Raw genomic sequence first — 27,291 nt, 5'->3', positions numbered from 1 at the left:
GTGGCTGTGACATTTCACAGTGCAGTCCACATGGCTGCTTCATCTTAAGTACAGAGAAGGAGCCCACAGAGATTACTTGTCCTGTCATGGATTGAGACAGATCAGGTCTGTTGGGTCAAAGATAGGACAAACCGAGATCAGTCATTTCTACAGTCCACACCTCTATTAAAATAAGAACAAATGCTCTTTCAGAAGAAGAGGGTTCCTGTAATCTGCCCTTTTTTCCCAAATAAGATGTAGTCTTTCAGCTTTTGACAAGTTGGCAAAGTGGTCCTCTGGCTGGAGGGTGAGCACTGTAAAAGTGGCTGCAGCGTGGTGGTGGGCATCTGTGAATATTATGGGAGATGGAGATAAATGCATGGTCAGAGGAAAGGTCTCAAGGCAGGAACTCCTGCATATGAATCCTTGCCCTAACAGTGACTCCCTCTATGACCTTAGATCAGTGACCTTAGCTTTTCTTTTGTCTGTTTCCCTTCTGTACATTGGGGATAATATTTCCTATCACTCTTATAAGAGTGTTGTAAAAATTAATTAGTTAATGTTGTTAAAATAATTAGAACATGAAATGTAGTGTTTAAATGCTAAGTATTACTATTAAATGGCGGCCTCCAAAGCTGTGTTGAGATATGTCTGTTCTCAGATGCCAGACACCACCCTCACCAACAAAGCTAGTTTAGAATACATTTGTGAATGTGCATGTTTGTTTACATAATGAGAGCATATCACACTTAACTGATAATTAATGTTGCATATTATAGTTGTATTTCTTTGTCATAGGCTACCTGAAAAAGCAAAGAAAAGGAGAAGCCCTTGGCAGTCAGTGGGACAAATAGGTCCAAACAACAGACAGGATGATGGGACTCTGGCTCAAGTATGTTTACAAAACTGGTAATTTAAAATTAAACCCTTTCTTCTCTCTTCCATAATATTCTGTATTTCATGCAACTGTCTTATCTGTTTATACTTTTCATGTTGACACATAATAAGACTTTCATGTTGTGAAACTCTTATTTAAGGACAGGCCTAGTGGTTTCTGGAGACTCCCAGCTGGTGGTGATGGGCAGGGGTTGAGGGTGGAGGAGCAGCTCCAGAAACTAGAGTAAAAGAAATTCAGACTCTGCATGAAATGCTGGATCTATCAATGGGTGTTTCACCATTGACTTCAGTGGATCCAGGATTTTGCCCTACATTCCTGAGAGAGTTTTACACTTTCATGTACATCTCTCTCACTAGTGTTGGGTTTTCTCCATGATAATCCTTGACCAATTACCATAATCATATCTTCATCCTGAGAACCCCACTTTTTGACATTAACAAATACACTCGTTTCCCTGCAGAGCTCACTTCCTATCTTTTATTGTGAAAACCCTGGTGGGGCCAAAGAATAACACACATTTTTCTTTTGGTATGTCTCAGGTCAGCTGACCATTCCCACTTGAAAGGAGGTATGATAAAGTACTTGTATGCTTCTGTTCTTCATTTTTAAATTGGTAAGGTGGCAAACAATACACGGTGATGTAAGTGCCTATGTCCCTGAATACCGCCACCTGCAGAGGAGCCAGAGCTACATTAGGATAGACCTTTTTTGAAAGATAAAAATTCTAAATTCTCCTATCCCATAATGGAGATTCATAACTAGTAGTGATACATAGTTAGCTTCCTCTAGCATGTGAAGACCTTGGCTTTTGGAGCACTATTGAAGTTTGAACTTTTAATATATTTTACTTTGTTTAGTTGGTGGCAACCTCTTGAAACATGCCAAGAAAGATATAGCCATACTCATATCACATACCGTTTTAAATATATTGTGATTTTCTGTTTAGACTCAAACAGAAAAAGTCACACTGTATGAACGAGCTGCTCAGATTGATCAAATGGCCAATATGAACCGAAAGAAACGCAGTATTTCAAAATCTGAGAAGAAAGACATCCATTTCCCAGAACTGCCAGTAACAGCACAACAAAAGGAGCTGAAAGGAATAGAAGGTATGAAATTGTAATTGGCTTTTGCTGTTTGCAAATCTACATCAAGTGCCAGTTGAAGAGAAGGGTTAATCTAATTAAGACTTAAAAACCAGTATGTGATTTTTGGTGGAAGGTGCTGAGAAAAAAAAATGCATCAAATTGGACAAAATCACTGCAGTGCACACATCCGAGTCTTTGGACTGGACAAGAGTCCTCATTTGCAAATTGAAGTTAGCACCATCTTTTAAAGAGGTCATTTATTTTTAACATATTAAGCAAACCTTAAAAATACAGTTTGGAATTTTTTGTCAGCTTGTTTTATTTTATTTGTATTTCCACGTATGTGAACTGCCAGACAAATGAGCTTCAATCAGGATTTCTAGGGAAATAAAGATATCTTCCATTGTTGTATGCAGTTATGTTGTAGCTGTGCTGGTCCCAGGTTATTAGAGAGACAAGCTTGGTGAGGTAATATCTTTTATTAGACCAGCTTCTGTTGGTGACAGAGACATGCTTTCGAGCTTACACAGAGCTCTTCTTTAGGACAGAAGAGCTCTGTGGAAGCTCAAAAGCTTGTCTTTCTCACCAACAGAAGCTGGTCCAAGAAAAGATATTACCTCACCTACTTTGTCTCTCTATAGAAAACAATGACATCTAGAGACTAGTTCAAGTAACAGCAGCTGTGCAGCCAAATGGACACCCTTAGTAGCATATCAGTAACTTGGTTCTTGTAATTAAAATGATCACAGTCTGAATTTAAATGGGAACTGTATCTCATATTCAGTCCTTCAGCATACAATAAGTGGTTGTCGTCTTCTGTAATCTCCATACTCAATTTTCAGTACGAGCCTGGTTTTCTTGTTCAACACTATTTCAAAAGTAATCAATTAAACACGGAAGATGAAACTGAAGGAGCATGTAGAAAAGAAAAAATACAATATGCGGAAATAATACGGTGTCTGTTTGTAAAAGTTAAACAGGTAAAAGTGCTGAAGAGGGAGTCAAAGAAATCGGAAGTATCTAAAATACCATCTTTACTAAATGTGGATCAGAATCAAGAAAAACAAGAGGTAAATTAATACTGTATGTTTGTTTAGTAGAGAAATCGTGTGGGTTGGGCTATTGACTCACTATGTGAACATGAGGGGAAATTACTCAGTCTTGTGTTTTAGTAAACCTAGCTGGAAATTAGATAAAAACTTAAAATCAAGAGCTCATTAAAAACTAGATATTGTATCTAATATAAGTTTCCCTTGTTCAGTAACTTACAAATAAGTATGTTGCATAATTAAATTTGTAAATAATAGATAGTTATTAGCCATATTTCTAACACAGTAATCAAAAATATAACTCTATAACTGCTTCAGAATGTAATACATCATTAAGAATTGGAACTTTACTTAAGCTGAAGATAAATGACTACAACTGGCAAACAATTGATCTACTGTCAGAATCCATGACTGCGGAGAATATGTTGAACTTAATACACAATAAACCAGTTCAGATCTGGTGTAACCAGGTGCCACTTTATTGACTTTACTGAGCTGGTCTTGATTTTGCTCACTATATCCCCAGATACTCCTGCAGAAACTCCTTGCTTTCCATTTTCTGACAGTGCAATCAAAATAGGTTAAGAGTTAAATGCTACTGTTTGGAAGGCTCAGAAGCAGATCTGTCAATTTTCTGAGGATCTCTGCGCTCAAGCAGGGCATCAAAAATCAATCCAGATCTTTTCCTGCTTGTAAAGGGAAGAGGTTTCCAAATTTGCATTGCAACCAAACACATAGTAATTATTCACCCCAAAGCTAGACAAATCTGGGGGTGGATATAAGGATCAGAGTATGATGTTCTAGTTGCCAAATACAGAACAAGTTCCTTCGCTATTTCCCAGCCTAAATTTACACACAATTGTAATACTTAACATATCTGTAGCAGTTTATAATTTTGAAACATTGTACAAATATTAACTAATTAAACTTCAGAATATCTCTGTGAAGCAGCAAAGTAAGTATTATTTTCTCCATTTTCTAGAAGGGGAAATTGAGACCCAGGGAAGATAAGCACAGGTAGCTGGCCCAAAGAATCACTTTGAATCAGTGTTAGAGCTGGGATTAGAGTCAGGAGTTCCTGGCTCCCAGTTTCATTCTGTTCCACTAGGTCATGCTGCATCTCAATATCATAATTAGGCACTATATGAAGTCCATTTATGTGTGTGCAAGAAGACCAGGATTTCAATAGATAATGCATTGTTCCATGATGGATCATTTATAGCATAAACAATATTTAATAGAAGGGCAAGATCTTACACACATTCACCAATAAAAAGAATAAAGGTCATGCATCTCCGGGGTGCTGGAACAATTTGTACAGTGGAGGTGCTGAGAGCCACTGAACCAAACTGTAAATCCTGTATATGATGGAAACCACTTCAAGCCAGGGGGTGCAGCACCCTTAGTTCCAGCATCTATGTGCATCTCTTGTGCTAGATACTCCATTAATTTATGTGTACTATCACCAGCAGGTTAGGCTTTAAAAGTAGAAGGGGGAAAGCACAAGGGTTGCAACATTTGTGGGCATGTCAGTGAATCAGATAGCATACCAAACTCTTCCTTTTTGGCTTTATCATGCTAGATCACATGTTTATTAAATTATATAAAATACTGTTTTACAGTAAGAAAGACTGAAAAAATAGATTTGCAATCCATTGTAAAGTGTATGATTATAAAGTCTGTAACTTAAATGTATTGCATACTTTGCAGTATAACCTTAAACTCTCTGTACCTCAGTTCCCTCATACCTAATCTTCATAAAGCATTTTGAACTCTGTTGAGGAAAAGTTCTGTATAAATGTCAGGTATTATTAAATAGGCCCTATCCTGAGGTTCTTACTCCATTTTTACTGCCGGTTACTACTTACCTGAGTAAGAACTGACTGAAAATTGAGTAAGGACCTAAGGATTTTTCCCATTATTATTTGACTGTATTTTCCATAATTTTCAGATTTCATATATTTACACAGTGAGAACTGAACTGTGTCAGAAAGGAAAATCCATCCAGCTTCAATGATATAAAAAGCTTCATTGGTATCCTAGTTTCTGTGGATGTACACTGTGAAGAATTGTTGCACAACTGAGTCCTAACATCTTTGTGCACAAATATTACAAGAGTCAAGGAAAGAGTAAAGCTGAACACAACTATATGCTTTTACATCATAGAGTGTTATGGGACAATGTTATGTATTTGGAAAAATGTGACATTGAATTAAATGTTTGAGGATGACAGTTGAACACTTCATAGGCAGTGCCTGCCCATGACACCAGTAGTTGATGCCAAGTGTCTAATCTGGCTGGACAGATGGAAAACAAAAGACACCACTGTCTTGTCAGGGGCTTTAATCTTCATCATTAGATAGGATCTGATGGAGGAAATGAGAAATAAGAGAGTACACTGCTTCATTTCATCAAGCTTGGGTCTCCAGTAGCTATTCACACTAGTGAAGACGAGTTTGGGGAATGGTTAAAGGCATCATTTTCCATTGATTCACAAATCTGACTGCTTTTAGCAATTAGTGCTGCGATGCAAAAACTGTTAGCGGAGAAACAGTATTAATATAAAACTAAATAGATGCAAGAACGAATTGCCAATCAACTAATGTTCCTTATCAATTTATTTTTTAGAATACCGGAAACACACAAAGTGAAAATAAAACCAATCTGCGAGATGTAGAATAAGCAGTGTAGAAGCATGAAGCTTGAGAGACTGAAGAATCACAGTACAGTAAAATCTGTGCTTTTCTATTAACCTTTAATAAATGAAGATATTTGGATAATTCTGCAGAAAATTTTATAGACTTCATGTAATATATGGTTATTCTCCAGGAAATTACTTTAGAATGCATTGGTCCTAAAATTGCTTATATAAATGAAGCTTACATTAAACTTTTATGAAATCTGAAACACACAAAACTTATTTTTGAAGGCTAAGTACCAACGTTAGGCTCCTTCCAGTACTTATGTATAAAATCAGTACACCTATCACTACTGGATGTCCAGCTGATCTAAGACTGGCTAAAGGTCATTAATTAGCCTGGCATTTCTATAAGAGTCTGTTACTCTTTTCTCTGATAGATGATGATTTAAGACTTCTGTAATAGTGTACCAGATAATAATGGATCATTCCATGTATTCAGATGCTTTAGGGCTAGGGTAATGTGGGCCAAATTTTCTGGCTGTTTAATTTTAGCACCTATTTTTTCCAAACAATTTATTGTGACTGCATATGTGGTCGTGTATCCATTTTGCACATGCAGATTAGTCATTTTAATGGCCAGCTACCCCATTTATAGATTGTTTATGTATGCACTTTAGTATGTACAAAAGTGGGTACACAAAATCAGATGTCAGGGTTAAAAACCTGGCCCCTTGTGTTTTCTGGTTTATTATTTTGCTCATTATTATTTGCATCTTTTGCTCATTAGGGTTCTACTTACTATTTTTATTGTAGTTTCTGAAAATAAAAGAAACTAAATCCAGACCAATGGGGCCGGTGGGAAGCCACGGCCAGCACATCCCTCGCCCGCGCCGCTTCCCACCGCCCCCATTGGCCCAGGACGGCGAACCGCGGCCAGTGGGGGCCGCGATCGGCCAAACCTGCCGCGTCAGCAGGTAAATAAAGTGGCCTGGCCCGCCAGGGTGCTTACCCTGGCAAGCCGCGTGCCAAAGGTTGCCGACCCCTGATCTAGACCATCCCTGACAGGTGTTTGTCCAACCTGCTCTTAAAAATCCCCAATGATGGAGATTCCACTACCCCCCTAGGCAATTTATTTCAGTGCTTAACCACTCTGACAGTTAGGAAGTTTTTCCTAACATCCAACCTAAACCTCCCTTGCTGCAATTTAAGCCCATTGCTTCTTGTCCTATCCTCAGAGGTTAAGAAAACCAATTTTTCTTACTCCTCCTTGTAACAACCTTTTACATACTTGAAAACTGTTATCATGTCCCCCCCCCCCCCCCCTCAGTCTTCTCTTCTCCAGACTAAACAAACCCAATTTTTTCAATATTCCCTCATAGGTCATGTTTTCTAGACCTTTAATAATTTTTGTTGCTCTTCTCTGGACTTTCTCCAATTTGTCCACATCTTTCCTGAAAGGTGGCGCCCAGAACTGGACACAATACTCCAGTTGAGTCCTAATCAGCATGGAATAGAGTGGAAGAATTACTTCTTGTGTCTTTCAACACTCCTGCTAATACATTCCAGAATGATGTTCGCTATTTTTGCAGTGGTGTTACTCTATTGACTCATATTTAGCTTGTGATCCACTATGACCCCCAGATCCCTTTCCGCAGTACTCCTTCCCAGGCAGTCATTCCCCATTTTGTATGTATGCAACTGATTGTTCCTTCCTAAGTGGAGTGCTTTGCATTTGTGGTTATTGAATTTCATCCTGTTTACTTCCGACCATTTCTCCAGTTTGTCCAGATCATTTTGAATTTTAATCCTATCCTCCAAAGCATTTGCAACCCCTCCCAGCTTGGTATCGTCCGCAAACTTTATAAGTGTACTCTGTATTCCATTATCTAAATCATTGATGAAGATACTGAACAGAACCAGATCTGGAACCGATCCCTGTGGGACCCCACTCGTTATGCCCTTCCAGCATGGCTGTGAACCACTGATAACTACTCTCTGGGAACGATTTTCCAATCAGTTATGCACCCATTTTATAGTAGCTCCATCTAGATTTATTTTCCTAGGTTGTTTATGAGAAGGTCATGCGAGACAGTATCAAAAGCCTTACTAAAGTCAAGATATACCACATCTACCACTTCCCCCTTATCCACAAGGCTTGTTACCCTGTCAAAGAAAGCTATCAGGTTGGTTTGACATGATTTGTTCTTGACAAATCCATGCTGACTGTTATTTATCACCTTATTAGCTTCTAGGTGTTTGCAAATTGATTGCTTAATTATTTGCTCCATTATCTTTCCTGGTACAGAAGTTAAGCTGACTGGTCTGTAATTCCCCGGGCTGTCCTTATTTCCCTTTTTATAGATGGGCACTATATTTGTCCTTTTCCAGTCTTCTGGAATGTCTCCCGTCTTCCATGACTTTTCAAAGATAATTGCTAATGGCTCAGATATCTCCTCGGTCAGCTCCTTGAGTATTCTAGGATGCATTTCATCAGGCCCTGGTGAATTGAAGACATCTAACTTGTCTAAGTAATTTTTGACTTGTTCTTTCCCTATTTTAGACTCTGGCCCTACCTCATTTTCACTGGCATTCACTATTTTAGACATCCAATTGCCACCAACCTTCTTGGTGAAAACCAAAACAAAGAAGTCATTGAACACCTCTGCTATTTCCACATTTTCTGTTATTGTCTTTCCCCCCTCATTGAGTAATGGGCTTACTCTGTCCTTGGTCTTCCTCTTGCTTCTAATGTATTTGTAGAATGTTTTCTTGTTTCCCTTTATGTCTCTAGCTAGTTGATCTTGTTTTGTGCCTTGGCTTTTCTAATTTTGTCCCTACATATTTGTGTTATTTGTTTATATTCATCCTTTGTAAGTTTCCACTTTTTGTAGGACTCTTTTTTGAGTTTTAGATCATTGAAGATCTCCTGGTTAAGCCAGGGTGGTCTCTTGCCATACTTCCTATCTTTCCTACGATAGTTTGCTCTTGTGCCCTTAATAATGTCTCTGAAAAACTGCCAACTGTCTTCAATTGTTTTTCCCCTTAGACTTGCTTCCCATGGGATTTTACCTACCAACTCCCTGAGTTTGTTAAAGTCTGCCTTCTTGAAATCCATTGTCTTTATTGTGTTACTTACCATTCCTTAGAATCATGAACTCTACCATTTCATGATTACTTTCACCCAAGTTGCCTTCCACTTTCCAATTCTCAACCAGTTCTTCCCAACATGAATTGGCCTTTGTGGTATTTAAAACAACAAAAATATATCAGGCTTCTGATATTATAGTAATGTTTTAATTATGTTTCTCTAAGCTGCATGTATGAATTAATTTAACACCTCTATGGATTAATGACCCATTAGAGGGATCAGTTTGCTTATGTAAGAGGAACCTGCATAGCACTGCAAGTTTAACAAACAATAGCATGCATCTGTGCAAGGGAAAATGTACTCCAGGAAAACAAATGCATACTGGAAGAACAGAGAAAGATAACAGATCATTAATAGATATTTTGTATTCCTTATTGCTATCTCCTATGTTACTAATCCTGCCTTGATTGAATATAGGCTATATTCAACAACAATGTAAGCAGTTACACATCATGTGTAAGTGTGTGTAAGAGGTGAAGTAGTGTAAATTTGAGTGATGTGGCATTCAGTGGGTATGCAAAATGAATGTAAATTGTATGCAGAAGGGATGGAAGGATAGGTGGCATGTCAAGAATTAGGAAGCACATACCAGCTCTTCCTGTCCTAATTTTTCATTTTAATTATTACCTATTTTAATTTCTCTATTAACTATATTTATTTTATTTTCCAGAAGGTCACTAGAGCAGCTGGAAAAGTTGTTAAATCATCACTGACTGGATGAATCAGGATTTCCTTGGCTTTGTCTTTTTCCCCAAACTATTAGATCACAATAAACAGGAGGAGGTGAAGCTTCCTCATACTAATACATACAAAGCTGTAGCATCAAAGTTTGACGTTTCTAAGTACTGTAACAACCGATTTAGCTAACTGCAGCATTGGTTTGTAGTGTATCCGCCACACTGCAAGGAGGGAGAAGAAGTACCTTATTATGAGGACCCTCGTTTTCCTTCTTGTCTTTATCCTTAGGAGATAAGGAAGAAAAATACTTGGTAGTAAAATATGTAAAACTTTATAGTGAAAAGAAACCAAACAGGAAGAATTAAACATAACTGAAGGCTAGGTATTTGGGGCTAAGGAAAATCTAAAGAAAAGAGTGGAAAATTTAAGAAAGACCCAACGTGTAAGCTTTATTAAAAGTATCTATTTCACTTTATGTCTATTTAACATGGTGGCTGTTTAAATCTAGCAATTAAAATATAGTATGGAAATACTACTAACATTTTTAAAAAGCAGATTTTATGGTAGCAAAGCAATCAAACAATCAAAATTAGGTTACTTGAGAACAGTTTAATTGCTTTTTATTTAATGTCTGAGGCATGCAAGATTAAACAGATATATAAATATACCAGGGTCCATACAATTTCGCTTTGCCATTTGCTGTAAGCCAGCTATGCAGCATTGACACTCTAGCTCTTCTTAAGTGTTGACAGGTTTAAATGGGAAGTATTTGACTGACAGGCACTAATTATAATAAAAAACAGATGTTTTTGTGGGTTGTCTCAGCTATGAATGTGAATAAGCTGTACAGTCCCCTACACAACGCAGATTTGTTGTAGGCAAATGTGTAATGATATCACTAGGGTGTAGCCAGCAGTTTGGAATTTCTGTTCTACGTGTGCTGGATGATCCTTTGTCGCCTCCTCACCAGCACTGAACCAATACTTTCCCAGAGTAGACCCACTGTTATACACAATGCTCACATAGTGGGAATATCTGAATTTAGAGATGAGAGACTATGCTGAGATTTGGAAGGGTGGGTCTTATTACTTAGATGATAGATCTCTCAAATATCAGCATTTTCAAACCTCTCCCGCTGCAGCTCTATGGAACCATTTCTTATCTTAAATGTATTTTGGGGGATGGGTGTACATGGTGTATAGTAGGCCCATTGTCACCCAGTCTGGAAAAGGCCTTCTTGGAGTTGGAGGTCAGATTTGGGAGGAAGAAGTGTGTTTACCACACACCCAACCCCAATATAGAAGATGGGCGAGCATCCACCTAGTGTACTCTGAAGATCCTCAGAGGAAAAGGACTGCAGCTATGAGGCTCAAAGACATGGTGCTAGGGGGAGGCTGCAAGAACAAAGAGCTAAAGATTTTCCAGTTACCGTGGCCTATTGCATAGAGCACTGGATTGGGACTCAAGATATATAGGTTCTAATCCCAGTTGTGTCAAGGGCCTGCTGGCTAATCTTGGACAAGTCACTTGGCTGTGCCATGCCTCAGTTTCCCCATCTGTAAAATGGAGATCATGACACTGACATCCTTTGTAAATTGCCATGAGACTCTCTGATGAAAAGGGCTTATAAGAGCTAGGTATTATTAATTGAAAACAGTTTCCCCAAAGAGGGCCAATATTTGGACTCTTCTGGAAGTGCGTTTGCCCATCCTTGTTAGATACAGAATTTGACAGGGTGGTAAAAAAAAGTCCTGATGAGGAACTTAAACAACTTGCCAGTCTTTGCCTTAAGAAATTCTTCCCCCATGAAAAATAGCATAGGACTACCTCCACCCTGTAGAGTTAACCAGTGTAACAACAATGCTATCAAATATGATGGATATAGGCAGGAACTTCCCTCAAGGCAAAAATGTACAACCGAGAATAGAACTGTGTATGTGAGTAATATGAAAGCAACCACTGTATTCAAAAGTATTTGTTACATTTATTGTTGCAGCTGTGGGCATGTTTCTGCTCACAGGTTTACAGATCATGATTTGTCTTTGGAAGACTAACAAAAAGTTAGGGTTCTGATCCTAAAAGGTGAGAGATATTTATTCCTCTCAGTTCCATTCTCTGCGTTTTTCTGTAGAAAGAGTAAACAAATAGGGTGTTAGTTAATATCTCTAAATATATGTTATTGCATAGTGCAGAACTAAACCATGATTGCTTTATTACAGGTAAATTATTTCCAAAACCAGCTTTGAGCCCAAATGCACTAGACAAACATTATTCTAACAGTGGCAATATCTTTCCTTTCAAATTGTTGTTTTCTTATCTTATTGCAAAACTTGTATTTTTCAATGTTGAGTGATCGTCTGCAGTTCCTGTCACAAGGGAAGAGGGAGTTGTAAAAATAGAGTAGCAACTCTTAACAAAATAAATCATAGTTTCTTTGGCTTGTTGGCTCAAAAAAAAATGTGATGGTTGACTCTATTCTTTGTTGTGTTGACACTGAGCTTGTGCAGATTATGATAAGAAAAAAATTACATCAGAGGTACAAACATCCACTCAAAATTCAGAACTGGGAGTTTCCCTTGATATACAGCTGCTAATTATCTGATAGAATGCTTTTTATTGCAATTTAAAGAGCCTCTGATGCCACATGAGAAACTCTATTAGGTAACAATGTTTATATTCTTTTTAATTACTGTGAACATTTACGTGAAAAGAGAACTTTTGCTTTTTAAGGAGAGGACGCAGAAGCTAGTAGTTAAAGACTGGAAGTCAGGAAGTTTGGATTTTTTATTTGTATTAGAGTAGCACCTAGCGGTCTCAGTCAGGATGGGGGCCTCATTGTGCTATATGCGGTACAAACGTATAGTAAGAGCTTTGTCCTGGAGAGCTTACAGACTAAATAAAGACTGACAAAGGATGGAAGGGGAAACAGAGAGGTGAGGTGATTTGCCCTGCATCATACAGAAAATAAGTGGAAGAGTCAAGAACAGAACCTCATGGTCTCCTGACACCCAGTCCAGTGCCCTATCCACTAGACAACACAGCATCTGTTCTCTGCCACAGATGTACTGTGTGAACTCTGACAATTGTATAACCTCCTTGTGCTTCAGTTTCCTTTCACTATAGGAGTATTTGGAAATGTCTTTCATTAGTGCTTGTAAAGTGCTTGGAGATCCTTGGATAGATGATAAATAAGTCCACATTAAGACATGAGAAATAATTCTTCTGCTCTACTCCACACTGATAAGGCCTCAACTGGTGTTTTATGTCCAGTTCTGGGCATCACATTTCAGGAAAGATGTGGACAAATTGGAGAAAGCACAGAGGAGAGCAACAAAAATGGTTAAAAATATAGAAAACATGACCTATGAGGAAAGATTGGGAAAAAAATGGATTTGTTCAGGTCTTGAGAAGACTGAGGGGGGACATGATAATAGTTTTCAAGTTCATAAAAGTTTGTTACAAGGAGAAAAGCAAAAAATTGTTCTTGTTAACCTCTGAGGAGACAAGAAGCTTAAATTGCAGCAAGTGAGGTTTAGGTTGGACACTAGGAAAAACTTCCTGTCAGGAGAGTTAAGCACTGGAACAAATTGCCTAGGGAGGTTGCAGAATCTCTGTTATTGGAGGTTTTTAAGAACAGGTTAAACAAACACCTTGCAGGAATGGTCTAGTTATTACATTGTCCTGCCTTTGTTATGCTTATAAGAAGCACACGGGATCTTTTTCAAGGGAAAAGGCAATACGCCGCATTTATTGAGAATACAGCAGTTAGCATATGCTTTTCAATCACACACACACACACCATGCACACAGTCCTGCCAGTTGATGTTTATAGGTACTAGTCCAGAGTCTGGATCAATCTAGTGGCCAGCCAGATTGGTCGCAGAGGGGAGCCGGGCTCTGTCGGTCGTGATCTGATGCTCCTGGAGTTGTGGCAAGATGAACCCAAAGTCCCATGGCCAAGCACCCTGTTCTTATAGTCCTTTCTCTTCATTAAAGTCCATGGATTTTGCTGTGTCAGTTTATGACCGGTTACTCCTAAATTGGTGTTATCTTTTGATGTTAACATTCCAAAACACCTCCGAGAGGGTCATCCTGTCCTGGTTTTGATTTAATCAATTGTCTTGTCTTTAGGGGTGCCAGCCTCCACCTCATCAATCTGCCCTTCCTCACTTATGGATGCGCGTTGATGGTTCTCTGGTGTCCTTAAGTTTCTTCACTCCTCCTTCCTTGACGATCTGACTTTAAGGGTATGTCTACACTACAGGATTAATTCAAATTTATATAATTCGAATTTAGGAAACCGATTTTATAAATTCGAATGTATTCGGCCACACTAGGCACCATTAATTCGGTGGTTTGCGTCCAAGCTACCATAGTAGCATCGATTTCCAGAGCGTTGCATTGTGGGTAGCTTTTACATAGCTATCCCATAGTTCCCGCAGTCTCCACCCCCCTTGGAATTCTGGGTTGAGACCCCAGTGCATGATGGGGCAAAAAACATTGTCGCAGGTAGTTCTGGGTACAGCCTCCCCCTCCCTCCCTGAAAGCAACGGCAGACAACCATTTCGCGCCTTTTTTCCTGAGTGAACTCTGCAGACTCCATTCTGCATCAAGCATGGATCCCGTTGTGCTCCAGAACGCAGTCTTGAACATTATAAACACCTCGCGCTTTCTCGTGGAGTTTATGCTTACACAGGACCAGAAAAAAGAGGCGAGGAGGAGGAGGAGGCGGCGATTGCAGCGCAGCGACCAGCGTGATGAGGACATGGACACGGACACAGAATTCTCTGAGACCGCGGGCCCCGGTGCTTTGGAGATTATGATGTTAATGGGCCAGGTTATAGGCTTTGAACGCCGATTCTGGGCCCGGGAAACAAGCACAGACTGGTGGGACCGCATAGTGTTGCAGGTGTGGGACGATTCCCAGTGGCTGAGAAACTTTCGCATGCGTAAGGGCACTTTCATGGAACTTTGTGACTTGCTTTCCCCTGCCCTGAAGCGCCAGAATACCAAGATGAGAGCAGCCCTCACAGTTGAGAAGCGAGTGGCGATAGCCCTGTGGAAGCTTGCAACGCCAGACAGCTACCGGTCAGTCGGGAATCAATTTGGAGTGGGCAAATCTACTGTGGGGGCTGCTGTGATGCAAGTAGCCAAAGCAATCACGGAGGTGCTGCTACGAAAGGTAGTGACTCTGGGAAATGTGCAGGTCATAGTGGATGGCTTTGCTGCAATGGGATTCCCTAACTGTGGTGGGGCAATAGATGGAACCCATATTCCTATCTTGGCACCGGAGCACCAGGGTACCCAGTACATAAACCGCAAGGGGTACTTCTCAATGGTGCTGCAAGCACTTGTGGATCACAAGGGACGTTTCACCAACATCCATGTGGGCTGGCCGGGAAGGGTTCATGACGCTCGCGTCTTCAGGAACACCAATCTGTTTAAACGGCTGCAGCAAGGGACTTACTTTCCGGACCAGAAAATAACCGTGGGGGATGTTGAAATGCCAATTGTTATTCTTGGGGACCCAGCCTACCCCTTAATGCCATGGCTCATGAAGCCATACACAGGCAGCCTGGACAGGAGTCAGGAGTTGTTCAACTACAGGCTGAGCAAGTGCAGAATGGTGGTAGAATGTGCATTTGGCCGTTTAAAAGGTCGCTGGCGATCCTTATTGACTCGCTCAGACCTCAGCCAAACCAATATCCCCATTGTTATTACTGCTTGCTGTGTGCTCCACAATCTCTGTGAGAGCAAGGGGGAGACCTTTATGGCAGGGTGGGAGGCTGAGGCAAATCGCCTGGCTGCTGATTACTCGCAGCCAGACACCAGGGCGATTAGAAGAGCACACGATGAAGCGCTGCGCATTAGGGAAGCTTTGAAAACCAGTTTCATGACTGGCCAGGCTACAGTGTGAAATTTATGTTTGTTTATCCTTCCTGAAAACCCGCCCCCTTTATTGACTCATTCTCTGTAAGGAACCCACCCTCCCCCTTCCCCCAGCTTGCTTTCAAAGGAAATAAAGTCACCATTGTTTAAAAATCATTTATTCTTTATGAATTGATTATAAAAAGAGGGAGAGAACCTGAGTGGGGTTTGGGAGGAGGATCAGCGGGAAGGAAAAGCCCAGTAAAAAAAGGTTAAGAAAATGGCAGCCTTTTGCTTGGGCTGTCCACTGGGGTGGAATGGGAGGGTGTACGGAGCCTCCCCCCCCGTGTTCTTACACATCTGGGTGTGGAGGCTATGGAAAATGGTGAGGAGGTAGGGGGGTTATACAGGGGCTGTAGCGGCACAGAACCTGAGTGGGGTTTGGGAGGAGGATCTGCGGGAAGGAAAAGCCCAGTAAAAAAAGGTTAAAAAAATGGCAGCCTTTTGCTTGGGCTGTCCACTGGGGTGGAATGGGAGGGTGTACGGAGCCTCCCCCCCCGTGTTCTTACACGTCTGGGTGTGGAGGCTATGGAACATGGTGAGGAGGTAGGGGGGTTATACAGGGGCTGTAGCGGCACTCGGTTCTCCAGCAGCCGTTCCTGAAGCTCCACCAGACGCCGGAGCATGTCTGTTTGCTCACGCAGCAGCCCCAGCGTTGCTTCCCGACTCCTCTGATCTTCCTGCCGCCACCTCTCATCTCGAGCGTCTCTCCTCTCCTCACGTTGGTCCCTTCTGTCCTCACGTTGGTCCCTCATGTCCTCACGTTGGTCCCTCATGTCCTCACGTTGGTCCCTCCTGTCCTCACGGTCACTGGCTTCTTTCCTATACTTGCAAACCGTCTCCTTCCACTCATTCAGATGAGCTCTTTCATTCCTGGTGGATTGCATGATTTCGGAAAACATCTCTTCTCTCGTTTTTTTTTTACGACGCCTTATCTGGGATAGCCTTCGGGAAGGAGGAGGGAGGCTTGAAACATTTGCACCTGCTGGAGGGAGTGAAAAAAGGAGAGAATTTTTTTAAAAGATACATTTTTCAGAACAATGCTTATACTCTTTCACGGTGTATACTATTCACATTACATAGCACATGTGATTTCTGTGCAAGGTCGCATTTTGCCTCTTAATATTGAGTGCCTGTGGCTTTGCTGCTAGAGATCACAGACGCAGGTCGGGGCAACAGAATTCACCTTGCATGCTGCCATGGTAAGCCACTGTCTTTAGGCTTCTGCGCCCTGCTTTCCCACATACCAAGCAAAGCCCGTTGTGCTGCAGTTTTCCTGTTAGCTTGTTTTCTGCTGCTGAAGGTTAACACCCCCCCCCCCATCCAATTCTCTGGGATGAGTGCTTTATCCCTCCCCCCACCGCGTGGCTGGTATCAGGGAAGATCCCTGCAGGAACCAAACTAACACCCCCCCCCCCACCCGCCATGAATTCTCTGGGATGAGTGCTTTATCCCTCCCCCCACCGCGTGGCTGGTATCAGGGAAGATCCCTGCAGGAACCAAACTAACACCCCCCCCCCACCCGCCATGAATTCTCTGGGATGAGTGCTTTATCCCTCCCCCCACCGCGTGGCTGGTATCAGGGAAGATCCCTGCAGGAACCAAACTAACACCCCCCCCCCACACCCGCCATGAATTCTCTGGGATGAGTGCTTTATCCCTCCCCCCACCGCCTGGCTGGTATCAGGGAAGATCCCTGCAGGAACCAAACTAACACCCCCCCCCCCACCCGCCATGAATTCTCTGGGATGAGTGCTTTATCCCTCCCCCCACCGCCTGGCTGGTATCAGGGAAGATCCCTGCAGGAACCAAACTAACACCCCCCCCCCCACACCCGCCATGAATTCTCTGGGATGAGTGCTTTATCCCTCCCCCCACCGCGTGGCTGGTATCAGGGAAGATCCCTGCAGGAACCAAACTAACACCCCCCCCCCCCCACCCGCCATGAATTCTCTGGGATGAGTGCTTTATCCCTCCCCCCACCGCCTGGCTGGTATCAGGGAAGATCCCTGCTAGCAAAACGCGAAAAGCTCTGGGCCAATCCTCCCCCCCCCCTTGCACTTGGCTAAATGCAGGGAAGGATTTCTTTTCAGCCACAGGCAAACAGCCCAGTAGGAACGGCCACCTCAGTCCCCTTAATTAAATTCCCTTATTTCAACCAGGTTACCCTAAGCGATATCACTCTCCTGAGGATTACACAGCAAGATAAAGAACGGATGTTGCTTGAATGCCAGCAAACACCGGGACCATACGCTGCCAGGCTCTGTCAGGCAATGATACCAGATTACTTGCTACTAGCATGGCGTGGTCAAGTGTCCTACCATGGAGGACGGAATAAGGCTGCACTGCCCAGAAACCTTGTGGCAAGGCTTTTGGAGTACCTCCAGGAGAGCTTCATGGAGATGTCCCTGGAGGATTTCCGCTCCATCCCCAGACATGTTAACAGACTTTTCCAGTAGCTGTACTGGCTGCGAATGCATCCCAAGTGCTCAGGGCAAATTAATCATTAAAAATGCTTGCTTTTAAACCATGTTTTATATTTTAAAAGGTAAACTCACCTGAGGTCCCTTCCATGGGGTCATGGTCTTGGGTGCTGGCTTGGGAGGCTTGGGAGGGTACTTCAGTCAGGGTGAGAAACAGTTCCTGGCTGTTGGGGAGAACGGAGAGCTGGGTGCTCTCTGCCAGCTCGTCCTCCTCCTCCTCCTCTTCCCCTTCCATGGAATCATCAGGTGTACCTGATGAGATTATCCCCAGCTCGGAATCCACAGTCAGAGGTGGGGTAGTGGTGGCGGCCCCCCCTAGAAATGCATTTAGCTCAGCGTAGAAGCGGCATGTCCGCGGCTCTGATCCGGAGCGACCGTTTGCCTCCTTTGCTTTTTGATAGGCTTGTCTGAGCTCCTTGACTTTCACGCGGCACTGATCTGTGTCCCTATTGTGGCCTCTCTCCATCATGCCCTTGGAAATTTTTTCATAAGTTTTGGCATTTCGTCTTTTCGAACGCAGTTCAGCTAGCACTGAATCCTCTCCCCATATAGAGATCAAATCCAGTACCTCCTGTACGGTCCATGCTGGTGCTCTTTTTCGATTATCAGCCTGCATGGTTACCTGTGCTGATGAGCTCTCTGTGGTCACCTGTGCTCTCCACGCTGTGCAAACAGGAAATGAAATTCAAATGTTCCCGGGGCTTTTCCTGTCCACCTGGCCAGTGCATGCGAGTTCAGATTGCTGGCCAGAGCGGTCACAATGGTGCACTGTGGGATAGCTCCTGGAGGCCAATAACATCGAATTGCGGCCACACTAACGCTAATTCGAATTGACAAATTCGATTTTGGCGCTACTCCGCTCGTCGGGGTGGAGTACAGAAATCGAATTAAAGGGCCCTTTAATTCGAATTAAATGGCTTCGTTGTGTGGACGGGTCAAGCGTTAATTCGAATTAAGGCAGCTAAATCCGAATTAAAGTCGTAGTGTAGACCAGGCCTAACAATGGCCTTCACACCTTATCTTTTCCTGATGCATGCATTCCTCATTCACACAAACAGCCTTTTACAGAGACCTTCAAAGGTATACAGCGGTTTTTATGTTGAGCAAGAAAGGCATTGTAAATTAAACCTCACTAAATCTTGTAATCAAAACAGTTCACATTGTTGCCCAGGCCTTCAGCATTCCTCTAATCTCCTTAACATAGACACAATACAAGATCCTGTCTCTTACTTACTAAACCTTAAAACAAAGAAATGTATATTTAACTAGAGTGCCTAATTTATAATACATATAGGAAACCATAGTAGACATTATAACTTATCCTAAAACAAAAGGGTGACCATAATCAGTCATAAAGATTGTTCTGGTCTGTCCCTGCCTTAACATCAGTACAGACATTGGCAGTCTGTCAGATGCGTTTCTACCAATGTCCCAGAGGATCAGTCCTTTCTGCTATTCAAAAAGGGTGGCTGGCAGGTTGCTCAAATCATACATTAATTCTTATAGTATAAATATAAAATCCTGCTCCTACATCTTGAGTGCAGGGGACTGGAATAGATGACCTCTCCAGGTTCCTTCCAGTCCTACACTGCTATGACTTTATTAATAGTATTTTTTTTATTATTACTCACATTAAATCATACAGGCAAACTCGGCGTTGTTGAAAATGCAAACAACTTTACCAATGGCAATATAGTTGCACCCACTTATGCCAGAGGTTAGTTTGTCTCATTATCCTCTGTGACCTCAAAGCCATTTCCACAGTACACAATAGTAATTTTACAGATTGAGTTAAAAGAAAATACAGTTTAAAGCTGTAGAGCAGGGGTCGGCAACCTTTCAGAAGGGGTGTGCCGAGTCTTCATTTATTCACTCTAATTTAAGGTTTCGCGTGCCAGTAATACATTTTAACGTTTTTAGAAGGTCTCTTTCTATAAGTCTATAATATACAGTATAACTAAACTATTGTTGTGGTGTAAAGTAAATAAGGTTTTTAAAATGTTTAAGAAGCTTCATTTTAAATTAAATTAAAATGCAGAGCTCCCCGGACCGGTGGCCAGGACCCGGGCAGCGTGAGTGCCACTGAAAATCAGCTTGCGTGCCGCCTACCCCTGCTATATAGGGTGTCTGGCAGTCCCTTTAATTTCTTTCATCATTAATCATTGGACCAGATTAATTCGTTGTGTAACTTCCATTGCAGTAAGAGTTATGGCAGGGACTAATTTAACCCATTGTGGGTCTTTTGTGTTCAATCTCATGCCATTTTTCATAAGGATTTCATCCTTGCCCCAACGCCTGCATATTGGAGGAGTTTCCTTTGTGTGTAGAACACCTTACTGATCAATACTATACCAGTTGTAGGTGAGTTCCTTGGGAGATGAGCATTATACCAGCCACAGCTATAGCTGGGTGAAATGTATTGTGAAACATTTGCTGAAACCTCACTCTAGCTCAAGAATTTTTCAATAGCATCTAGTGCCCCCAAAAAAACTTATCACAGAGGAATTCCTCATTTAATGAAAACATTACCTGACATCCAGGAGAACCTAGCACAGTTCCACTACTACTTGTGAAATTCATGGCTTTATTTTCGGAAACTTCCTCCTCTGTTAGCCATAGAACTTGAAAACCCCACCTCATTTGCATTTGAGATACACATAAGGCAACTGCTATGAGCATTCAGGATTGGTAGCCATCCAACAGTAGCATCTAGAAACATGGAGAAGCCCTATTTGGATATTATTGGTGAACAACCTTCTCCCATACCATCTTCTTGGGGTGTTATGATGACATGATTTCAGCTATGGGCCAGTCTGGCTCTTGGAAGAGATTCCATCTTTCTCCTAAGTCCTTTTCTTTCTATCAAGGAGAACTCTGTGCTTCTGATTAAAGTTTGAACATTCTTAAAGATGGCTGAGTCCTTTTAAAGTTATTATCTTCATTAGTAGACATTAAAAGAGAGAGTTTGTTAATATCTGCCTGATTTGTTTTAATATGCAGTTAGGATACATTTCTTTGTTCTATATGATAACTGCAGGTATATAGTGGAAGTTGAATGCAGCTTAGGCTAGCATGGACATACAGGTGAAATATATTGGCATGAAGAAACCCCATTCTTTATACTGAACTGGTCATATGATTGGTATTTGGCACTGACATGGTATTTGGAGCCTGACTTGCTGAAATACAATGGACTCCTTTAACTGTGAAGCTCTTCATAAAGTAAACATCTCCCAAGGTCTAGTTTCTTTCCAGTACTGTTTCACTGCAGCAAAAGCTCCATTATACTGTTATACTCCATTATACTCATGTGGAAACATAGCATAGGTTAATTTAATGGACGCAATACTTTAAATTAAGTCTTCACCATCTGTTCCACCTTTAATTACAAATACTCAATTCACCATTGTGTCATAAAAACTAGACTAGAGGTGATTTAGATCCACAGGTATGTTTTATGATCCAGACTGCAAGCATCTGTTATAGAAAGGGTTTTACCTGACTAGAAGCCATTGCTATGTAGTACCATCCCTACTCAAAAAAATATTCCCTGGGAGTTTCAGTTAGTTAAATACGTAGTCACTCCCTCCCCTAGAAACATGGCCGGCGCAACCCATTAGGCGACCTAGGCGGTCGCCTAGGGCACTAACATTTGGGGCACATTTCAGGGGCGGGACCTTCCGCCGCCTCTGTCGGGGGCGGCATTTCAGGGGTGGCATTTTGGGGGCAGGACCTTCCGCCGCCTAGGGCGGCAAAAAAGCTGGCGGCACTCCTGCCTAGAAATTGTGTTCTCCGGTGTTGCTGCTCTGTTTCTGCCTGAGAGGCAGCTGCTTTTTGGGGTGGGTAATGCAGTCCATTGAGGGCCTTAGGACCATTTTGGACAAAAGGTGCCACAGAAATGTAATAAGCAAAGGCCACAGACACATTTGGGCAGTATTTTCCATACCAAACTACCCTCTTCAGAAGTAATAAATGACCCTATTTTTCTTAGACTTAATTAGCAGTATGATTTTTTTTTATTTGACTTTAACAATCTTTCTTGTCTCTGATTCACCTTCTTGGACACATCTTTAATTATAAAAAAAAGACCATGTTATTTTGTTTACGGCAGTAAATCAGCTAGCATCAGTATTTTCCTTAAAAATGCAAGAAAATACATAGTAAGGAACCTTGAACAGAAAATTCAGGTTTGTCTGAACACAGTTTATCAGTCAACCAAACTGAAACTAATTTGGTTACTAAAATGTAGCCTCAGGCTTGATTAAAATAATTTTAAAAAATCTGTCTGGAGCGGGCTCCTGGCTCATCCTCTTTAACATCTGTCCATACCCTTCCTCTTCTTCCCAATGCCAACTATCTATCCACTGGGCATCTTTCTGATCATTTATGGCATGTGATGGGTTCCAAGTGGTGTGAAGAGTGATAAGTAAACTGGTAAAGGTTGGGTGACATGGGAAGAGCATTTACATTTACAAGCAGAGGAATGGAAAGCAAGTATTTCCACTTGGCCAAAATGTCATTGTCATCCTGTTACCCTCTGTCAAAAACTGAAGTAGGGAGAGGGCTGTTTGTTCACCCAATAATTAGAGAAACACGGTTTTCTTTTTAAAGAAGCTTTGTATTTTGCAGGAATCATATCTCCATCAACGATATCTGCAGCTTCTAGCTATCTTAGGTATTTACGTGGCCCTCCATGACTGTGGTATTTATTCTCATAACACAACTGTGAGGTAGGGAAGTGCTACTATACCCATTTTACAGATGGAATAGTGAGGCACAGAGTGTAAATGACTCAGTCAAGTACACACAGGAAGCCAGTGGTGGAGCAAGGGACTTGAACTCAGAATTAATGGAAATCTCAGGCTAGTGTTTTGACAAAAGGGCCATCTTGAAACATTTCCTCTTTCAGTACAATTTAAATTGCTTGGGTTATAGCATTTTTTCTTCATATACTGTAGTATATGTATCAGGGCAGACAGTGTTGCCCAAGAGATGGGGTACTGGATTAGAATAAAAAAGATGGATTGCATTCCTACTGCCACTGGCTTCCTGTATTACCTTAGGCAAGTAACTTCAATTCTCTCTGTTTCCTTATCAGAAAAATTGGATAATAATACGTATCTATCTTTGAATAGACTTTCAGATGTAGAGGTGGAAAATGTTTTTTATTATTGTTATTAGGTGTTTTATTACATTAATAACACTACTTTGAACTTACATAACTCCTTTCATCTGCATATCTCAAGCACTTTACAGGGTGGATAAGTAGTATTATGCCATTTTACAAATGGGGAAACAGGCTTGGAAAGGGGAAGTGACACTCAAATTCAGACAGCGAGTGACTGTCTCCTACTCTGCACCAGTAAACAGATCATGCTGCCTCCCACTGCAATGTAATATGGCAGTTTCCGAAGAACAAGATTTATCTTTCCTGAACACTAGAGTATGTTAAATAGTCACATGAAACCAGCAGAACTTGTTTTGGAAAAAGCCACCCCTGCCTCAGGGTTACAGTAATGTACACACCTTTATTTTTTAAAAGCTTACACTTTTTTTTTTTTTTTTTTTTGAGCTTGGTACATCTGTGTGAATTTGGGAGTCTCACCTGCTGGATCTCCATTATCCCTGTTTTGTTTGACCCTGCCTCTTTCTGGAGTTGCACACTCTGCAGTGTAAAAAACCAAAGTGAACCTACCTTAGCCCTTGTCTGCACTGGAAAGTTTTTTCAGCACAATCTAAGGTGTGAATATAAATCAATAAACCACTGTACATCACAGTGGCTTTTAATAGAGGGGACATGTTATTCAATATAAAGACATGTGAACCATAAAAAGTTGCAGTTGGGCTTGTTTCAGCTAAGGCTCCAGAAGTTCAGCTGCTTATTCCAGAACAATCCACATCTCTTCTATCTGCAAATTTGGGCCAGAAAGCTCACAAAATAAGCATTCTTGTGAGATTTCTGCTATTTCCTGCCATTGCCAGATATATGACAATGCTCACTCTTGTGGTGCTTTCTGCTCCTCATTCAGTAAAACCTTCTATATTCTAGTCTGCCACAGAATTCAGCACCAGCCTGTCATAAGTCCACAGGTCTTGCAGCAGAGTTTCAGTCCAGCTTACCACAGTGTATATCAGCCAAATGGTGTGTTAGTTTCTTTACAGACATACAAGACAACAAGCCCCCTCTCCAAAAGACTTACAGTCTTAAGGCCATGATCCTGCACTTAGATTCATGGGAAGTCCAAGCAGATCCAGCTGCAGGAGCAAGATTTAATTAGACAAGTGGGATAGATGAAGAGGAGAAGAAAAAGAGATATATTTAAAGAAAAAAAAAGTATTGTATGTCCTTAAATTTATTCTCTTTGTAAAGGGCTACATGCACCAATGACGCACCATACAAATGTTCACTATAGTCCCAACCCTGCGAAGATTTACACACATGCTTAACTTTACTCATGTGAGTAGTCCCATAGAAGGATTTCTCATAAGAATAAAGTCAAGCACATACTCCTCACTTCTGCAAAGTTTTATTGAACAATTTTACAATAGGATCCAAAATACTAACTACTGCTTTTAGTACATTGTTACTGCTGTGCTGGTCTGAACTTTGAAATTCAGTACTAATAATGTACTTCAAATAATCAATATTTTTCTGGTTAAATGGTGGGAATATCACCGAGGAAGTACTGCCCTCTAGATGTTCATTCTGGCCCTTCAAAAGAAATCTATAAGAAATAAATAGGATGTGAAGTCTTAAGCAGATTTTATACAAAGCCTCAATTATTCTTACATTACAACAAACTGCACACTTTAATGCTGCAAGATTATCCCTTGACAGTGCAGAATTAATGGAAATTAGAAACCAACTTTTCCCTATTTAAATAATGTAAATAGTAACATGTCCACATTATTAAATCCCTTTAGGGATCATTTTTAAAATACATTTTTACATTTATAATGAGATTTTACACCAACAAGATATTTGTTACAAATACTCTAAATCTGATAATTACCTTGAAAGTCTTGTTGAGTCATTCCTATTATAATTAAAGTGATCAATACATACATTATATTGTGGGATTGAAGTTACTAAGAACATCTGCTGCTGCTAAACTAAGGGCCATGTTATCGGAGCAAGCATAGTTTCTAACAACAGCTCTGTGAATATACAGAGAAAACAATACCACAGCAGAGCACTAGAGAGATTGCTGTCTTTCAGATGAAAAATAAAATCAAAGTCCTGACCCACCACATAGTAAACTGCATGGTAGTCTGTTTGTTTACATCAGAAGGATAAAGGGTTGACTTGATACAGCTGGTATTTGAATCTGTTCAGTGGAGATTAGGTATTCTACTTATGCTTGCATTACTAAACTACCCTTTCCAGCCAGTTGTTATTAGGGACCACATGTCTTTAATCTGCTTCTCACACAACATAGCACCAGGAAGTGCCTAAAGAAGAGAACAAAGTTTTGAAATAAAGGCAAGTCTCTATTTCAAATGTAAAGAAAACATCTCTCTAGTGGTGGTACAGTGAGGGACTAAAGAGAAACTGTTTCTTAACGACACAGGTATTGGCAACCAAATAAACTCTTCAGAAGCCTACATACATAGCACTGCTTCTGAAAAGACCTTCTTATAAGGATTCACGGTCTAAACAACCCCTTGCTGAGTCCACAACTCAAAATGCCCAGACAAATAGCTACTAACCAATCTCTCATTCCATGCTTTAGTAGCAAAACACCAGAATAGTTCCTTAGGTGAACAATGTTTCTTGTTCTGAGATCAAGCCTTCAGCGTATCGTAAAATCAAAAACACCTGCTTGTTACCAGCAACATTGTGTTTGTTCCATTGTGAGGTAAATTGGGCAATGCAACCCCACTGTGCCAATTCACTCATATTTCCCTGTATTTGGGGCCCCTGTATAGGCTATAACAAATTATTACAAACATATCACTCTTTTTGTCTACCTCTATTAATAATAATTTGACTAAAACCATAAGACAAGGATAAAGTACTATACTTAGGAAGAAAAAAAAAATCAAATGCACAATTACAAAATGGGGAATAACTAGCTATGCAGTATTACTGCTGAAAAGGATCTGGGGGTTATAGTGGATCACAAATTGAATATAAGTCACCAATGTGATGCAGTTGTATAAAAGGCTGATACTCTGGGGGGGTATTAACAAGAGTATTATAGGAAAGATCTGAGAGGTAATTGGCCTGCTCTACTAAGCAGTGGTGAGGCCTCAAATGGTGTACTATGTCCAGTTCTGGGAGCCACACTTCAAGAAAGATTGGATAAATTGGAGAGAGTCCAGAGGAGAACAAATATGATAGGTTTAGAAAACCTGTGACTATGAGGAAAGATTTAAAAACTGGGCATACTGAGTCTTGAGAATGGAAGATTGATCGGAGACCTGATAACAGTCTTCAAGAGGTTAAGAGGTGTTATAAAGAGAACAGGGATCAATTGTTCTCTACGTCCACTGAAGTAAGACAAAAAGTAATGGGCTTAAAGATATTAGGAAAATCTTTCTAATTGTAAGCGTAGTTAAGCACTGGAATAGGCTTCCAAGGGAGGTTGTGGAATCCTCATTATTTGAGGATTTTAAGAACAGGTTAGATAAACACCTGTCAGGGATGGTCTAGGTTTACTTGGTCCTGCCTCAGCACAAGGGGCTGGACCAGATAATGTCTTGAGGTCCCTTCCAGCCCTATTTCTATGATTCTACCATTATACTACTTCTAGTTTTCAAATAAACCATAGAATTGCCAGTACCAGCCAGGAGAAGTAACCATGGCATCATTTGTGGACAGATATAAACACAGGAACCCAATTAAGATTATACCCAAGACAGTATTAGTTATTATGCTAAAGAAAAATGGCAAAGCCATTTTTACAACAAAATAGCAACTCCTTAAGTTCTCACTCCTGCAAACACTTTATACAAATGCTTAAGTTTAATCACACTCAGTGTGGATGGAGTGAATTGTGCCTACAGACCAGTAGATCTAACACTGCTTGGTTGTCAAGACTGGGAATTTCTGCCACAGCAATCAGAGAGTGCTCTTGAATGTGCCTTTTCTGGACCAAACAAATACATTCTTCCTAGGCAATGCAGTCAGTTTTTAGTGAGACCATTTTTTAAAGTAAATCAAGAATTACAACTCACAGAGCTAAAATTTCTATTCAATATCCCATTAATTCTCAAGGCCTGACAACAAGGCTTCTGTGTAATAGGCCTTGGCTACACTTGCAGCTGTACAGCGCTGTGAGCTAAACCTGTCTTCGTACAGCTGAGTAGGGAAAGCGCTGCAGTCTGTCCACACTGACAGCTGCCAGCGCAGTGGTGTGGCCACACTTGCAACATTTGCAGCTGTGTTGGGAGCGG

The 27,291-nt window shown here is 41.1% G+C and overlaps 1 protein-coding gene across 1 annotated transcript in view; it reads left to right on the top strand.

Moving 5' to 3' along the window:
- Positions 1 to 27,291, top strand: part of PPP2CA (protein phosphatase 2 catalytic subunit alpha) — an 81,549-nt gene that overhangs the window by 20,604 nt on the left and 33,654 nt on the right. Inside the window, exons 10-12 of the mRNA XM_065409906.1 lie at positions 778 to 871; positions 1,824 to 1,986; positions 2,938 to 3,035. Coding sequence (XP_065265978.1) covers positions 778 to 871; positions 1,824 to 1,986; positions 2,938 to 3,035 — 355 coding nt within the window. The remainder of the gene's footprint in view (positions 1 to 777; positions 872 to 1,823; positions 1,987 to 2,937; positions 3,036 to 27,291) is intronic.

Source organism: Emys orbicularis, chromosome 8, assembly GCF_028017835.1.
Source record: "Emys orbicularis isolate rEmyOrb1 chromosome 8, rEmyOrb1.hap1, whole genome shotgun sequence".
Classification (NCBI taxonomy): domain Eukaryota; kingdom Metazoa; phylum Chordata; order Testudines; family Emydidae; genus Emys; species Emys orbicularis.
The sequence above is the reverse complement of the archived record's forward strand: the minus strand, read 5'-3'. Positions and strand labels throughout refer to the sequence as shown.